General features: G+C 46.4%; 2 protein-coding genes across 3 annotated transcripts; one reads left to right on the plus strand and one right to left on the minus strand.

Annotated features, from left to right (window-relative positions):
• Positions 1–5: 5 nt before the first annotated feature.
• Positions 6–4,735, minus strand: si:dkey-183i3.6 (LAT2 domain-containing protein). Its single transcript, XM_067228991.1, has 12 exons — positions 4,703–4,735; positions 3,783–3,887; positions 3,558–3,597; positions 3,353–3,396; positions 3,157–3,205; positions 2,804–2,838; positions 2,102–2,149; positions 1,958–1,988; positions 1,798–1,871; positions 1,322–1,393; positions 987–1,046; positions 6–275 (listed from the first exon to the last, which is right to left on the minus strand). Exons 2-12 carry the CDS (start codon positions 3,883–3,885, stop codon positions 232–234), a joined length of 600 nt encoding a protein of 199 aa, XP_067085092.1. The 5' UTR covers positions 3,886–3,887; positions 4,703–4,735; the 3' UTR covers positions 6–231.
• A 1,106-nt stretch (positions 4,736–5,841) lies between these two features.
• On the plus strand, positions 5,842–17,320 carry mybbp1a (MYB binding protein (P160) 1a). Of its 2 annotated transcripts, none has more exons than XM_067229079.1 (27): positions 5,842–6,036; positions 6,508–6,603; positions 6,882–6,965; positions 7,062–7,136; positions 7,226–7,333; positions 7,899–8,089; positions 8,286–8,453; positions 9,177–9,294; positions 9,593–9,882; positions 10,076–10,186; positions 10,281–10,406; positions 10,655–10,861; positions 11,104–11,212; positions 11,321–11,414; positions 11,524–11,684; positions 11,978–12,073; positions 12,190–12,378; positions 12,556–12,729; positions 12,984–13,141; positions 13,923–14,057; positions 14,222–14,309; positions 14,728–14,859; positions 15,098–15,166; positions 15,540–15,653; positions 15,920–16,036; positions 16,186–16,307; positions 16,472–17,320. In XM_067229079.1, exons 1-27 carry the CDS (start codon positions 5,842–5,844, stop codon positions 16,875–16,877), a joined length of 3,933 nt encoding a protein of 1,310 aa, XP_067085180.1. In that variant the 3' UTR covers positions 16,878–17,320. The 2 variants fall into 2 exon arrangements, with proteins under 2 accessions (XP_067085180.1, XP_067085181.1); XM_067229080.1 differs by having other exon boundaries at positions 12,193–12,378.
• The last annotated feature ends 146 nt before the right edge of the window (positions 17,321–17,466 follow it).

Genomic DNA, 17,466 nt, shown 5'->3' on the forward strand with positions numbered 1-17,466 from the left:
TGACTAATGTTTTTATTTATTTTTAGCTTTAATTCATCAACAACAAATAAAAAATATTTATTTACAGAGCAGAAGTGGAATTATTAATCACAAGGTCAAAGTAAAGACTATTACAGGTTGGAACACTAGGTGGCAGCAGATCCGTCCGTAGGCCTGGACCTCTGAACTGTCAGATTAGTATAGAAGAAGTCACTCCCCACTTGTTGGGTGGTAGAGATGGTGGTTTCCAGATCAACCACTACCTTCATTATCTGCATTCACATAGTCGGGTTCATCTGTGAGATGGAAAAGGGTCAATTTCAGTTACTAGTGCAGCAGTGGGTTGGGTGTGTGTGTAGTCCTAGTACGACAGTGAGGAGAGGGTGTGTGTGTGTGTAGTCCTAGTACAGCAATGAGGAGAGGGTGTGTGTGTGTGTAGTCCTAGTACAGGAATGAGGAGAGGGTGTGTGTGTGTGTGTGTAGTCCTAGTACAGCAATGAGGAGAGTGTGTGTGTGTGTGTGTAGTCCTAGTACAGCAATGAGGAGAGGGTGTGTGTGTGTAGTCCTAGTACAGCAGTGGGTTGGGTGTGTGTGTGTGTAGTCCTAGTACAGCAATGAGGAGAGGGTGTGTGTGTAGTCCTAGTACAGCAATGAAGAGAGGGTGTGTGTGTGTGTGTGTGTGTAGTCCTAGTACAGCAATGAGGAGAGGGTGTGTGTGTGTGTGTGTGTGTAGTCCTAGTACAGCAATGAGGAGAGGGTGTGTGTGTGTGTGTGTGTAGTCCTAGTACAGCAATGAGGAGAGGGTGTGTGTGTGTGTGTGTAGTCCTAGTACAGCAGTGGGTTGGGTGTGTGTGTGTGTGTGTGTGTGTAGTCCTAGTACAGCAATGAGGAGAGGGTGTGTGTGTGTGTGTGTGTGTGTAGTCCTAGTACAGCAATGAGGAGAGGGTGTGTGTGTGTGTGTAGTCCTAGTACAGCAGTGGGTTGGGTGTGTGTCCAGTAGAACATACCATCTTCCTGGTCCCTCTTCACCTGCTCCAGGAACTCTGAGTTCTCGTAGTCTGACCCATCTGTGGGTGTCAGAAAACAAAAGATTGATCAAGTAGGGATTTTTTGTGTGTCAAATAACATATTGTAAAGCCTACTTATTTGCCAACAAAAACATAAATTGTATTCACGACATAATACACTTTTTTTCTTTCAAATCTTCCAGTTCAGGGTTGTGTTGTTTTAGTGGATTAACACCTTTTTCATACTGATACTGAAATTAAGATGAATATTTATCTTTCAGGATATCCTGCTTATTAAAAAGGGTTGATCCTATTTGCAACATTAGCCAACACACCATTATTGCTGTTCATGGTGTCGCTCAAGGGTAACGAGGGAAAAACATTCTCGTATGGACATTGTTCAGTGTCTGAAGAGGCAAGAATAGGTTAACATGTAATGTGCAACAACTGTTAATTCAAAGTTCTCAATTTCTCAAGAGGAACAGAGAAAAATACTCATTTGGTAATAGTATGGTTCATCTTTTGTCTTGCTTGTTGCAGATCAAACATGCTTTGAGGCTTGACATCTGTTTAGCCTCCCCCTCATTTGTTTGTGTAACTTTTCCATTGACCTTACAAGCCATGTACTGTAATGGAACTAGTGTTTCCTATACATGCAACGCAGTCTTTAGTTTAATAGATGACTTTTAAAATGCTGCATAAATCAGATAGCAAAACAGCAAGTGAGGACAATCAACAGTGAAGTCTTACAAAAACAATGCCGCCTAAAATCTCTTCACAGTTGAGCACAAAAACATGAACACTTGTTTACCCGACTCTGAGTCCCTCTGGTCTGTATTCATGGTTTCATCAATGTTCTGGTAAACTAGGGCAGGAATAGGATCTCTGCAAAGACCACACACACAGAAACGAATTACTGTAAATGTACAACGTTCTGTTGTTCAGAACATGCTTATGTGATGTCCACTTACACATATGTAGGCTCACAGGTTCCCATCGTAGCTAAAGTAACAAAAAAAGTGAGTTGTTGATTGGTAAAAGATGACATCTAAATCAGTACATATCAGATGGATTGTGCACTATATATTGTAATACATCCATGTTATGGATCTTACCATCGTGAGCATTTTGATATTTGTACTTGTCTTCTTGTGTGTTCTTTTCTAAATATGAAAAAATCAGTTCACTCAGTTAGACAGTTCTATCGCTTTCTATCTAGCTTGTGTATGGTGCCTTTCTGTTTAATAAGAAAAGGGAATTGTTGTATTTTTTTGTAAAATGTCCTCCATTTATGTTTATTTATTTTCGCTATAAATGATGAAAAATGATGTCATGCTTCAGAAAGGGAATGGCTTGGTCATGAAACTGAATGTGTAAGGGGCTGGTGAAGTCTGAAGTACGTTGTGGTTTAAAACATTTACATTTAGTCATCCAGAGCGACTTACAGTAAGTACAGGGACATTCTCCCTTAGGCAAGTAGGGTGAAGTGCCTTGCCCAAGGACACAAAGTCATTTGGCACTAATAGTCTGACTCCCTAACCGCTCAGCCATCTGACCCACAAGCAGAAGGTGATGATGAACCCATTTCACATTCATCACCAAACCATTTTATCTCAAATATACACCTACAGACACGTCCACACACACATACAGTATTTATAAATATGTACTGCAGATTTCCGTTTTTAGTATGTGGTAAATATTAACTTACTATATATTTTACAGAAACTGAAAGCATTTTGATGTACAATCTCAATGTATGTTTTGTCGAATGTTAAGTTCACTCCATGGAAATGTCCAGTTGCTGAAAAGCTTACCTTGTGAACTTTGTGTCTGTAACGTCACAGGCTCCCTGAAAACATTAAATACTTGAAGTGATAGTTCCTTTGCATGCATATATTTTTACCTTTACTGGAAATTCCAAAACCAATACCTTCTAGAACAAATAGAGGGTAATTTTCACAGCCGTTGAAGGTAACGTTAAGGTATGACTAGAAAATTAAGGCACCAAAAAAATGTACACGCAACATTCACACATTGTTGTTCCCTGCCTTTGTAAAAGATGCTCTTGGTTTTGTTACATTCATTCGAGGTGATGAAATGTTTGCTATAAAATGTCCATTTAAGGATCATATTCATAGAGGAATTGTACTCTTCACATGATACTTACTCTGGAGGTGTTAATGGCAACTGGCGCATTATTTGGTTTGGCCGTATGACTAGAAAAGACAGATTAAACTGTATTAATGTGCCTATTAGTCTAAAACCATTTCACAAATCAGATATTGTGTTAATGCTTAATAGCGATCAATACTGTCAAATGTAAATATAAAATAAGAGATGTATGGTTGATAGATATTGCTCACCTGTCTTAGATCGCGTTACTGCAAATCTGCTTCCCTCACGCTGGCTGTGTAAAGCAGGTCATGAACAGGTTGAGATTGTTTGAAAATAATTCATTTTATTATACTTCATGAGAGACACTGTATTTTCTTCCCAGTGTTATTGAGCATTTGTGAATTGTGATGAAGTATAATTTAATATAGTTAATAAGTCATTCATTATACTTACAACACCTGAGGGTCATAGATGTGATTCTCCTGTATCAACCCTGTCAGAGAGGAACATTTGTTTTTTTTCTTGTCTTGTGTAACTCAACAGTTGTGCAATATAACTGTGGCGCCTGTTCCAATAATGGCTTTCACAAAATACATTTGGAAATGTTCATGAGACAATAAGGTAATGGCCTAAATTACAAAATATATGTTAACGTATAAAACAATAACGATTACTCACTGTGTTTCTTTTTGCACCAAAGACATAAAACAGAAAACAGAGAGAGAGAAGCCACAGAGATGCTGGCCAAGAGAGGCCAGTTAGGGCCGGACATGGCTTGCATATCTGAAACAAAAGAACCAGGACACGTGTCTTTCTTTCATCTGGGTTTGATTAATCATGTGTGTCTTTTAATCATATCATTGTTTTACTACATGCTACAAAATTAATTTCAACCTCAGTAGAATAATGGTCGAATTTCTGTCACAGGTGCTGTTTGAATGTGCTTCTGTAGTTACAAGTCTCCAGCTCTGCATTCTCTGCCTTCTGAGAACACAGTCAAGGTTGTGGGATTTCAGGTCAGTCTGACTGACCACAGGGGAAAGGAAGCACTTCTATCAGCCAAAGAAACCGTGTCAAAGCTCAGCTTAAGCGACAACTGTAATAAGTGCCCAGGTCCTTCCTGGAAACTGTCTGTAGTAAAGCTAAGCACATACAGACCATTGCAAGGCTTTAAAACATTGAATAAATACACGCTCTAACATTTAACGTGTTAATAAAACTATTTCAAAAAATAAAATAAAAAATCCACGGAGTAGTGAATAGGTTTAATGGATGAGGGGAACAGAATGTTCATTCTAATATTTAAGGTCATAAATAATGGAGATAAATATATAATGCAGAGTCCTCACTGTATCTCGCAAAAAAATTAATTTAGTAAATGTAAATTATGTTGACATTTATCAGAGAAGCATACAACTTCTGATTCTGATTCTTCTGATTCTGATAACTTCTAAGACCCTTAAAGGAAAATATATCAGAGGACACCATCATCAGCAATACAAAACACTTTTCATCGTATTTCAACTCAAAAACGATCTACCCGTCTTCTACATTCGTTTTACCGGCTACTCCAGACAGATTTAACTTTATTTTATTACCTTCAGTAAAGCCTTTCCAGGCTGCGTCGCCTCTCACTGACAACCTCACACTGATGAGAGGCAGCGAGAAAGCTAGGCTTCCTGTTTCAAACTGAACACCACCACATCCGTCCCCGGCTCGCTGGACAGGTACACAAGCCGACCCCCACGGCCCTGCCCCCGCACTGTGCCTCTCTGAGGGAAGAAATATAAAGTGTTTGTTGTTAATTTTGCACTTTTCTTATTATTTTTTCTTATAACCCTGTTTCATGACGTACAGCACACTGGACTTCTGCAGCGCACACTGCGGAAGCCAGTCTTTGGCATGTGGTTCAGTCTTTGCACTTTAGACATTTCTAACTCTCAGTCGCTGAGATCTTCACATATCACCCCCAGACTATATCTACTCTAATAGGCCACAACAGCTTCCTTTTAAACCTTATTATTAGCAAACTGCTCAGGAGCAGTCCAAACAGACAGATCAGACTTGCCAGATTGTTTGTAACACATAAATATCTGGTAAATCCTCCTTGAAAACTGTTTGGAAAAGGATTGGCACTTTAAAAAAATACTGGCAGGTGATCGTATCACGGGTTAACTTTAACCAATAGACCTCTACTGAACCATGTAGTTCGGGCACAACGAATAATTTAGATTTTTGCCAGATGGATTCTCGCATCCCGTGTCTGTGTCACTAGTCTTGATGCATGGCCTAAGTTGTTAATATTTCTTTCTCCGGAGTTTTTTCATCCACCCAAGTCTCACAGTGGGTGTCTATGCTTTTGGGGTTTCAATAAGGTCGCACAGAAAAACAGCCAGCAGGCAGTGACACTCAAATGATGTACAGTTGGATAATAACGTGGCCTATCATTTTAAAAGTAATTGTATAAGGATTACGTTTTTCCCACCTTTCTAGCGTTTACTTTTCACAGAAGTAATCTAGTAAAATGTATTGCCATCATTAAAACAACTAAATACATTGAAAATATTACATTCATACTCCAATTTATAATTGTTATAATATATACTTATAATAGTTAATGTTTGTAAATATTTACAAGTTACGAATTTATGGCATGTTGTTCATTTCCGCTAGACCCGGAAGTACTCTGTTCTGGGGTCAAGCACGTTTCTCTCTGAAACTCACACGGGGATCTTGCATGGCTAATGTAATGCATGCAGACATGGGGGAGATAGAAACAGAGCCAGTGCGACCAAAAGTAACAGATGCCAAGGGTATTCTCTTACAGAATCGAGAGTTCCTTGACTTCTTCTGGGACATTGCAAAATCCGAACAGGAAATACGATTAAAAGCGATTGAGAATCTTGTAGAGTATTTAAAAAACAGTAATAAGGTACGTGTATATTTTCAGCTAGCTAGATCACTAGTTGCTAACTAGGCATGTGTACTGTTTCAAACATTGACTAGTTTGCAAAATTCTTGAGTGGGTGGTGTGGAGACAATACGTATGTAACGTATTCAAACAAATGCAAGCTAGTTTACTAAAAATGTCAGGCCGCTAGCTGGCTAAGCTAACTCAACTTCGCTGCAACTGTACGTCACACCGGCCACGTGTGTTTTCTGAGTTTAAAGACACCAGACTTAGCGGGGTTCCCCACGGCACAGATCCCGACAGTTCATATTCACAGGACAGTTGACTGAGTTGTCAAACTGTATGAAATGACTATTTTCCCCCTCAAAGCTAGCCTTCCAACTTTCCATTAAACGGACCGAATAACTGAAGTATTCTGTGTTAGTGCCACTGACAGTGGCCGCCGCTTCTATAATCTTGATCTATAATGTGTCTTTTGCATATTTGTTTCAGCCTGATGAGTTGAAGTACACCTTGAAGAGACTGGTAGACGGGCTGGGCCACACCAGGGAGATTGCCAGGCCCGGGTTCAGCTTGGCTTTGGGTCAGGTAGGTAACACATGTCTCCTGGGGTACAGCTATAGTCGGTATAGCTCAGCGTTAGAGCGTTTGACTACAGAAGACGTAGCAGGTTCAAATCCTACTGTTGTGTATGTTGCTATGGATGTAGCGCAAAATGAACACATTGTTATTATCTAAAACAATTCTCCCCTAAAATGTCAGGTACTCAAACGTCTTCAAAGCAAGAATTCGGACATGTCTATCAAATTATATATTCATCTCAGTTACCATAGAGCAAAAGATGCTAACGTGTTTGTGGATTTCAGGTTCTGAGCGTGTTTGAAGATGTTCCTCTGCAGAGCCCTCTGGATCTAATAAAAGAGAAGCACAACCTGGAGACTGTTAAGAAGGTAAACAGACTCCTCTTCTCAGCTGAAGCTGCTTCTGCAAGCTGTAGACCCGGGGCTAACTGTCAGGCCTTGTGTGTGTGTGTGTGTCGTCTGCAGAAACTGATCAGAAATGCGTTGTTTGGAAACTTCTTTGGTGTGCTTGCCCTCTCTCAGTCCAACCGTCTCTCCAAGGTAAGACTTTTTATTTTAATATTTTATAAAGAAGTGCAGCTCGTTTGTGTGCTGTTGTGTGACCTGTATGTGACGTGTGTGTGTTCCAGGAACCCCAGGTGGTGTTGCAGTGTGTGCAGCTCCTCCAGAGTCTCTCTCAGCACAGGGAACACCTGAAGGATCTTCCTAGGAAGACCATGGTGGACATCCTCAACGAGGTGACTGATGCTGGACAAACCTTAGCCTGAGCGCTGTACAAGTAGGAAGTACAGCAGGAGTTCAAGGATCTACTCACACTTTCATTTCCCTTCAAACTTGGATTGATCTACCGTGGTTATTGTTATCATAAAGAGTTCTTTTTTTCTGTCTGGTGTGTGTCTGGTGTGTGTCTGGTGTGTCTGGTGTGTGTGTGTGTGTGTCTGGTGTGTGTGTGTGTGTGTGTGTGTGTGTCTGGTGTGTGTGTCTGTCTGGTGTGTGTGTGTGTGTCTGGTTTGTGTGTCTGTCTGGTGTGTGTGTCTGTCTGGTGTGTGTGTGTGTCTGGTGTGTGTGTGTGTGTGTGTGTGTGTGTCTGGTGTGTGTGTGTGTGTGTGTGTGTCTGGTGTGTGTGTGTGTGTGTCTGGTGTGTGTGTGTGTGTGTGTGTCTGGTGTGTGTGTGTGTGTGTGTGTGTCTGGTGTGTGTGTGTGTGTGTGTCTGGTGTGTGTGTGTGTGTGTGTGTGTGTCTGGTGTGTGTGTGTGTCTGGTGTGTGTGTGTGTGTGTGTGTGTGTGTGTGGGTGTGTGGCAGACCCCCGTGGAGGTGTTTGAGGAGGTGTTGCTGAGGGCTCTTAAGAGTGACCTCTCATCGGCCTTCAGCACCCCAGAGCAGCTGCAGCTGCTGCTGGTGGCCCTCCAGCGCTTCCCACAGGTCCTCAAGCCCAAGAAGCTCAACAAGCTGCTGGGGACCTCCACCATCGTCACCCCCGACAACATCCCCAAGTGGGTCACTTCAGCATTTTCATTTAATGATGTCAAATTATGTATATTTTTTGGGGTCACTGTTTTCCGATCGCAGCTTATAGCATCTAAGAGTAGTTAGTTGAGATGAAGCTTGAAAAGGAGTGTCTGTCTGTCCTTACCAACCTTGTGTTCTATCCTTCCTTCTCCCTCCCCCTCTTCCTCTCCCTCCTCCCAGGCTGACGGAGGTGATGAGGATCGCGGCTCGCTCGGTGAAGAAGGACAAGCAGCTCCCAGGCGTGGCTCTGGACCTCCTGCAGGTGTCTCTGAAGGAGAAGAACTTCGAGCTCTTCTGGAACGAGACCATCATCAACGGCATGCTCAAAGACCCGCCGGGCCCCACGCAGTAAGCACACACACACACACACACAGTAAGCACACACACACACACACACACACGCAGTAAGCACACACACACACACACAGTAAGCACACACACACACACACACACACACACACACACACACACACACACACACACGCAGTAAGCACACACACACACACACACACACACGCAGTAAGCACACACACACACACACGCAGTAAGCACACACACACACACACACACACACGCAGTAAGCACACACACACACACACACACACGCAGTAAGCACACACACACACACACACAGTAAGCACACACACACACACACACACACACACACACACACACACACACACACACACGCAGTAAGCACACACACACACACACAGTAAGCACACACACACACACACACACACACACAGTAAGCACACACACACACACACACACACACAGTAAGCACACACACACACACACACACACAGTAAGCACACACACACACACACACACAGTAAGCACACACACACACACACACGCAGTAAGCACACACACACACACACAGTAAGCACAAGCACACACTAGCAGACAACGCTTTAGAAATAAATATATTAACATTAGAACTATTACCAAGCTTCTCTGAAATATCCTAAATGCTTTTAACACCATGCTAGTTGATGTGCAAAGGGAGAATCCTCTAGTACTTGTGAGAAAGTCTTACCTCTCGTTGTGTCTGGCCACGCCCCCCAGTTACCTGGCGTTCCGTCTGCTGGGCAGTGCCCTGCCCCTGCTATCCCTGTCCCAGATCAAGCAGGTGCTGTCCGGGGACGTGATGAGGCACTACGGGGAACACGTGGTCTCTGCCCAGGTCAGTTCTCAGCTCCTCTACTGAACAGAGAGGAGCGTCTCGATAGTACATGTTAGTGATAAAGGACATGTCAGTCTCTACGCCACTCAGACCTTAATAACCAACATTATATACACAATATATTGATACTAGATCATTATGATATTTCATAATTACTTATATTTGTAATAATACATTGTTTAAATGAATGTAGCTAACGTCCAAACAAACAAAGGCAGTTTTACATCCACACTAGTTTAGTTTGAGTGGATGTTCTGTGAGAGTGCTCAATGTCCCCGACTGACATCCCCCCCCTCAGCTCCCCGACCGCTTCAAGTTCGCCCCGGAGATGGAGACCAACGTGGGCGAGTTCCTGCGCGGCTGCCCGGACGAGGACAAACAGATGGCTGTGATGAAGGGCTTCTCCCTGCTCACCAACCAGGGCTACCCGGTGGTGCCCTCCGTGTGGAGGGTGGTGTCTCACCTGCAGCCCCAGGTCCTCCGGAGCTACGTGTCCTGGCTCCAGGACATGTTCCTCCACCCGCACATGGACGCCTGTTTGGACTTCAGCACCCGCAGGCAGAAGGAGAACCAGGAGGAGGGAGGCCAGTGAGTACAGAGACTGTGAGGAGTGTCTTTAAGCTCCTGCAGAGTTTTGTGAATATATATATATATATACACACGCACACGTTTAGGAAGCCTTGTATTGAACTGTATATCTAGGTTCCTATGGTTAGGACCCCTATTCTGTATCTCCAACCTAAAGTACCTAAAGTCGATGAATTTCCCTGATTGCCCACAGGAAAGAGAGCTCCATATTCCGTCTGCGGAAATGGATCATTCCACGCCTCGTCTCAATAGTGGAGAACAGCCAAGTGAAGAAGGAGGAGGATTTGGTGATGGATATTGCCAGGTGAGCTAGCTCCGCTCTGGTCCCTGTCACTGGTCTGCTGGCATTGTGTTTTGGTGTTAGCATTGATGCTAACTGCTGCTGTCATGTTTGCCAGGTTTGTGTTCTTCCACGCGTTCTTCAGTGCAGCGAAGGCCACTCCAGACATCCCTGAGACAAAGGGCGTCCTCTCCGTACCTCTGGACGACCGCACTCGCGCTGTGCTCGTCAACGGCTGCTTTGGGTGAGAGATTTATCGTTTTAGAGAGCAACCTCGAGCAAACTGCATCGGCAAAGTGTGTTTGGATAGTATTACATCTTATTCAAGTTGACATGTTTTTTGGAACACACACCTCTTTTACTCTGACAGATGTTTGTCTCACGTAACCCCCACCACACACACACACACACCTTGCTACTCTGACCATACAGCACTTTGGCCATCGCTTGTCGTTGTCAAATAAGCTTTCTAAATGATCTTGCCTCCTCCAGCATCCTGCAGCACATGAACCACCTGCCCGTGCTGGGGGTCTCCCCGGAGGCGGAGGCCCTCAACCAGCGGCGTGTCCGCGGGGTGCGTCTGGACGGCTCCATGTGGATCTACTTCCTGGTGCAGTTTGCTGACAGCCTGCTGAAGCAGCCCCAGCACGCCTGCTCCCTGCGGCCCTTCAGCACCCTGCAGAGACAGGCCTGGGACAGGTAGCTGACGCATGCTTGGGAGGCGCAGCAGCTCGGGGGCACAGAGGGGGAGGGATGGTGGGATGGTGGTAGATGCAGTGCAGTTATCAGACCTCCGCGGTTTAGCACACCTGCCTGCGTGTCACCATGACAACAGAGCCAGATACATCCACCTGACCCTGCATGACATCACACTGCGGTCCAGAGTTCCGTCAGTGATGTCGGAGCAGCGGTGAGACTGATCTGTGTGTCCGCCCCTGCAGCATGCTGTCGTCAGTGGCAACGCTGAGGAAGAGAGCAGAGAAAGCCAACAGCCCGGAGGGGCGGGTCTTCCAGCAGCTCTTCCTGCTCGTCGGCATCCACCTGTTCAAGGTGAGCCCGTCTGGGGGGGGGAGGGGGAGGCATCCACCTGTTCAAGGTGAGCCCGTCTGGGGGGAGGGGAGGCGTGTTTGATGACAGCTGCGTGTGCTGCTTCTCAAGGCTCCGGATGATTTTGTGGAGCTGATGACAGACCTGCAGAGCTGCATGCAGAAGGCCCAGGAGAGGAAGTCCAAGAGGAGGAAGAAGGCAGGAGGTACGACCTCACCTTACTTCTGGATGTGCCGTGTCATTATACAATCACAAAATACAAATGGTAGTTGTGAGAGCGGTGCTGACGGATGTTCCTGTCCGTGTGGGTGCAGCGGAGGGGGAGGAGGAGGAGCCTCACTGGGCCGAGGTGGTGGTGGACATCCTGCTGTCGCTGCTCTCTCAGCCCAGCCGTCACATCCGGCAGGTCTGCAAGACCGTGTTCACGGACATCTGCCCTCACGTCACGGCCCGCGCGCTCAACGCCATCCTGGACGTAGGTGGCAGCTGCACCGGGGCATGAGGGGGGGGGGGGGGGGGGGGGGGGCATGAGGGGGGCGACGAGAGAGAAATACTCATCACGTTAGATATCTTCATTGGCCGTTAAGTCACAGAACGGGTGCATTTTCATTATTAAAATAATAATAAAAATCATTTGGCCCTAAAATGTCAGTTGAAGCTGAATATCTAGAAGTGCCTCAGATGCTTGTTTTCAGTACAGGATGTTATTCAGGGCTTTCCTCAGTGACTGAGGCTGTGTTTCTCTAATCGTGCGGTTGTGGTTGGAAGGTTCTGGACCCGGACAAGGATGAGGAGGATAGCGCCGTGGTGGTGACCGACGACGGGAAGAAAAGCAAAGACGACGACCAGGATGAAGACATGGAGGTGAGGGTGTGGATGTTACCTGGACTTGTTTATATGAATAAAAATGCTGATGAACTTGAACCAAAGTGGAGATGAATGCTAAAGCTAATTCTGTGTGATTTCCTTTCTGACCTGAGGAGGAAGATTCTGACGCATCAGAAGATGAGTCAGACGAGGAGGAGGAGGATGATGACGATGATGACGACGACGATGATGAGGAGGAGGAGGAGTTGGAGGAGGAAGATGAGCCCATGCAGGAGACAGCAGAGGTGGATCAGAACTTCCGTATAGAGCTGATGAAGGTCTTGCAGAACCAGAATGCCATGGTAGGTGCCTCCTATATTTTTGAGTTGGTTTTTTTATTTTGAAAAGATGAATGATCAATTCTACATGTATTATAAGTCAGTCTGGTTGAGTGTGAAGCGTGTCATAAGGACTTTTGTGGAGTGTAGTCTAACATGTGAACACTAAACAGCGAGGTAACATCCAGCGTGTCTCCCCAGGCCACGGAGGGCGACGGCAGCGAGGACGAGGAGATGGACGACGAGGCCATGATGAAGCTGGACGGCAGCATCGCCGCTCTCTTCCTGGAGCAGAAGAAGAAAACTGAGGCCAAGAAGCACGAGAAGGAGCGCGCTCGCAAGGAGAAGGTTCTAGTGAGGGACTTCAAGATCAAGGTACCTCCTCAGAACCAGGAAGATTTTCTGCCGTTCTTAGTTGGAATATGTTGTCATATATTAGCTGATCTAAACCACACAACTAGACAAACCGCTTCTTCACATATAATATCATTTTATCAAATATGCATTTGGTACCAGTAGTAGTACAGTCACAATATTTAAACGTGACATTTTTCTATTACAAAGGATCGGTGTGTAATGGGTATGATGTCACCTGTGGCGTGTGAAGTAAAGGCTCTGTGTGTTGGCAGGTGCTGGACCTGGTGGAGGTGTTCCTGTCCAGGCAGGGCTCCAGCCCCCTGGTGCTGGGCATGGTGGAGCCCCTGCTGGGGGTGATCGAGGCGGGCATGAGCTCAGACACAGACCAGCAGGAGCAGGACTTCCTGCGCAAGGCGGCCGACATCTTCAGGTGACCTCAGCGCTCACGACACACTCCTGCTTTTAGAAACACCTCAGCGCTCACGACACACTCCTGCTTTTAGAAACACCTCAGCGCTCACGAGACACTCCTGCTTTTAGAAACACCTCAGCGCTCACGACACACTCCTGCTTTTAGAAACACCTCAGCGCTCACGACACACTCCTGCTTTTAGAAACACCTCAGCGCTCACGACACACTCCTGCTTTTAGAAACACCTCAGCGCTCACGACACACTCCTGCTTTTAGAAACACCTCAGCGCTCACGACACACCTGCTTTTAGAAACACCTCAGCGCTCACGACACTCCTGCTTTTAGAAACACCTCAGCGCTCACGACACTCCTGCTTTTAGAAACACCTCAGCGCTCACGAGACACTCCTGCTTTTAGAGCAGAGCTGCAGGGTGGTCACACAGGTGCCTAGAGTGATGATACAGGTAGAAATGACTCAGATAAATACCTGTGAAATACATGAATACATACGTCTGTTTAAGTAAATGGTACGACACACAGAGAGAGACATGCAGCATAGGCCCCCAAATGTTCTCGTACTACTCCTTTGCAAACTGCTCCACGAGGACACCTGAATGTTCATTTCTACATTTATTTTTAACTTAATGTCAAATGAAACGGTCCAGTCTGTAACAAGCATGTCTTCCAGGAACCAGCTGTGCCGGGCCAAGCTGTACTCAGTCTGTAACAAGCATGTCTTCCAGGAACCAGCTGTGCCGGGCCAAGCTGTACTCAGTCTGTAACAAGCATGTCTTCCAGGAACCAGCTGTGCCGGGCCAAGCTGTACTGCAGGACGGTGAGCGACCGACAGGCAGAGCTGCACGACCTTCTGGAGAAGCTCCTGACCAAAACCCAGAAGCTGTCAGACTCCTCCGTCTCTCTCTACTTCTTCAGGTGAGTCTAGATTGTAGCGGTAACCATGGGAGCACTTACGGCTCGATCGTATGAACCACATCTGGTGTCGTGAACAGGTTATTCTGAAACAAACAGAAGGCTGAGAAGGTGTTATGAAAGCAGAGACCTCCTTCATGTTGTGTTCCTCTCCTCCTGTGTCCCAGTGCGTGTCTGTACCTGGTCAAGGTGCTGAGGGGGGCGGTGCCCGCCTCTGAGGAGAACACCAAATCAGACATCCTAACAGTAGAGAAGGTAAACTCAACACCCTCATCACTTTACTAACCATTTTATGCCACGTATAAACAACGAGGCACGAGAGATGAAAACTAGTTTACTTTGATCCTTTCTGAGTGTCGTAGTACATTTAGTCATTTAGCAGACGCTCTTATCCAGAGCGACTTACAGTAAGTACAGGGACATTCCCCTGAGGCAAGTAGGGTGAAGTGCCTTGCCCAAGGACACATCGTCATTTGGCACGGCTGGGAATCGAACCAGCGACCTTCTGATTACTAGCCCGATTCCCTAACCGCTCAGCCACCTGACTCCCTTACTACTACAGTAGTAATAATATATTAATGTTATCAGAGGTGTGTACAGAGTTTGGTAATGTACTGATTAGCAGGCGAGTTTGATAAACACAAGTGCCGACCTGACGTCCCTCTGCCTCCAGCTGAGCTTCTTGGGCAGTGTGGACCTGGAGAGGGTGACGGCCATGTTCAAGGAGGCGCTCGTCTCCTTCATGACGCGCAGGAAGAGCCCGCTCACAGGACACATGTTCACCGATCTCTTCACACGCTTCCCTGTGAGTCTCCACACACACACACACGGCCTCCACACACACACACACACACAGCCTCCACACACACACACACCTCCTTCACCTTCTGTGACGTGTTGTTTAAATATTATAATAGGTTTAGCAGTATAATAATTTAGCAGATGCTTTCATCCATTGCGGGGGATTTAAGCTTGTGACTGGATGTGCAGTCCAGTGCTCTGAGCTCCAGCCAGCCTCTAGAGTTGTTCCTCTGCTCCTGCAGGTCCTGTGTGTGAAGCTGTTGGACACCGCCGTCGATCACATCACCGCTGGCGTCCGCGACCACCAGCAGGTAACCACGCCAATGAGACCACTTCTAACACGCGTTGGTCTGGACTTACACGCTCATGATTTGTGGTGTGGATCGATGGACTTGAGTTTCACATTTGTTTTCTGTGTGTGTGCCTCTCTCTTGCTCTCTTTCCTCTGTGTGCCTCTCTCTCTCTCTCTGTCTGTGTGCCTCTCTCGCTCTCTCTCCTCTGTGTGTGCCTCTCTCGCTCTCTCTCCTCTGTGTGTGCCTCTCTCTCTGTGTCTGTGTGTGTGCCTCTCTCACTCCTCTGTGTGTGCCTCTCTCTCCTCTGTGTGTGCCTCTCTCTGTGTGTGTGTGTGCCTCTCTCGCTCTCTCTCCTCTGTGTGTGCCTCTCTCTCCTCTCTCTGTGTGTCAGGGCCAGGCCTCAGCGCTGGTCCTGGGGGCGGTGCAGAACAGGGAGGTACAGGTTCTGCTGGCTGGCTCCCCCTGGACAGACCTGTGTCACAGGGTCCTGGAGCAGCTGTCTACGGTGAGCACCCCCCTCTCACCAGACTCACCCCCCTCACACCAGACTCACCCCCCTCACACCAGACTCACCCCCCTCACACCAGACTCACCCCCCTCACAAACTTGCTGGAAGCCTCATCAGATCAGAATCAGCTTTATTGACATACAGCAGTGAAGCAGTTGAGAAACAAGTCTTAGTTTGTGTAACGGGATGAGGTCCAGTACTAAGACGAGGTTGCAGGCTTCTGGAATGTGAAAGGTTCATATTTTCCTGGTGTTCATGTTCAGAGCCTGGAGGCTGTGGAGAAGGAGATGGCGGTGCAGAGCAAGAACAAGGTGTTCCAGGAGAAGGTGCTCAAGGCTCTGGAGCTCTGTAACGCCCTGGTCAAAATCATCAACAAACAGGTCAGAAAACATCACTTTTTCAATGCATTCATGTTTCATTAAAATTTTATCTTGACAAGTTAATGCTCATGACCTATTTGACTAACCTCCTGTTCTTTTGTCTCTCTCTCTTTTATTTATATTTATATATATTCCGGGTCTCTCTCCAGAAGTTTCCGGTGGACCTCCAGCGTGTGCAGGGTGTGCTACGGGGTCTCTCCCAGGTCCTTGGCTTCAGGAGCGGTCAGCTGGCCGACATCTACTGGGCCATCATGAAGCACTTTGGAGTCCAGTGAGTCATCTTCCCAGCAGCCTATCACAACACACAACCTACATGACCAATGAAAGAACCCTTCTGTTATCTCTGTAAGGGTTTGTGGTTGTGAGGTGTTGATGATTGGGGAGTGTGTCTGTGCTTGAATATCATCCTGCGTTTGTTTGTGTTTGTTTTGACAGGAAGCCGAAACTTCCGAAGACCAAGCAAGACGTCCAGGAACAACAAGCTCCAGCGAAGAAGAAGAAAGGTTTCCTTCCTGAAAGCAAGAAACGCAAAAACCGCAAGAAGCAAGTGCCCGTGTCGGAGAAGGGCGCTGCCGTGGCCAGCGCAGACCAACCTGGGGGAGGAGAGGGCAGGAAGAAGAACAAAAACAAGAGGAAAAGACCTGGAGCAGCAGCAGGAGGAGGAGCAGGAGGAGGAGAAGAAGGTCCTTCACAGCCTCCAGTCAAGAAGGCCAAGGCCCAGCCTCCAGGGAAGAAGAACCAGCCTCCAGGAAAGAAGAACCAGTCTCCAGGGAAGAAGAACCAGCCTCCAGGGAAGAAGCCCTCCAAACAGAAGAGAAAACAAAGCGAAGGAGGACAGTAGAGTCTCCACTCTGCTGCTTCAAGTTCTCACCCTCTCCTTCCCTCCCACTGGAAAGTTTGTCATTAGGAACTTTCGAGTCCCCGAGGGGGCTTCTGTGAGCGGAGGCTCAGCGAGACTCCCACCACAGGCTGGGAGTTTGGACACGTGGGAGGTGTTCAGCCCCGGGGTGTGGAGAGAGCTTCTGTCAATAACTGTTTTTTTTATACAATATCATGGACTGTGTTTTGGAGCCTTCTCAGGAAGGTGTGTGAGGGGTTTGTGTTGGGTTGTCCCGTTTGTGATTTATACAGCTCCCAGATTTTTAAGTGATTGGCCTTTGTATTACAGTACCATGTATTACAGTACCATGTATTACAGTACCATGTATTACAGTACTATAAATGTACTGAGGTGTGGCAGAGGTAAACAGCTGGACCTTCAGCTAATTAAAGCATATAACACTGGTTTGTGGGTTTTATTTTGGTGGTATATATGATTGGATGTATTATGGACACAATATCACAAACGCTTGTGCGATTAAATTCCTTTATAACAAATCCTGGGTTATGGTACAGTCTCTAGATAGTCAAATCATATTTGATTTCAGGTG

Source organism: Osmerus mordax, chromosome 25 (assembly GCF_038355195.1).
Source record: "Osmerus mordax isolate fOsmMor3 chromosome 25, fOsmMor3.pri, whole genome shotgun sequence".
NCBI classification, from domain to species: Eukaryota; Metazoa; Chordata; class Actinopteri; order Osmeriformes; family Osmeridae; genus Osmerus; species Osmerus mordax.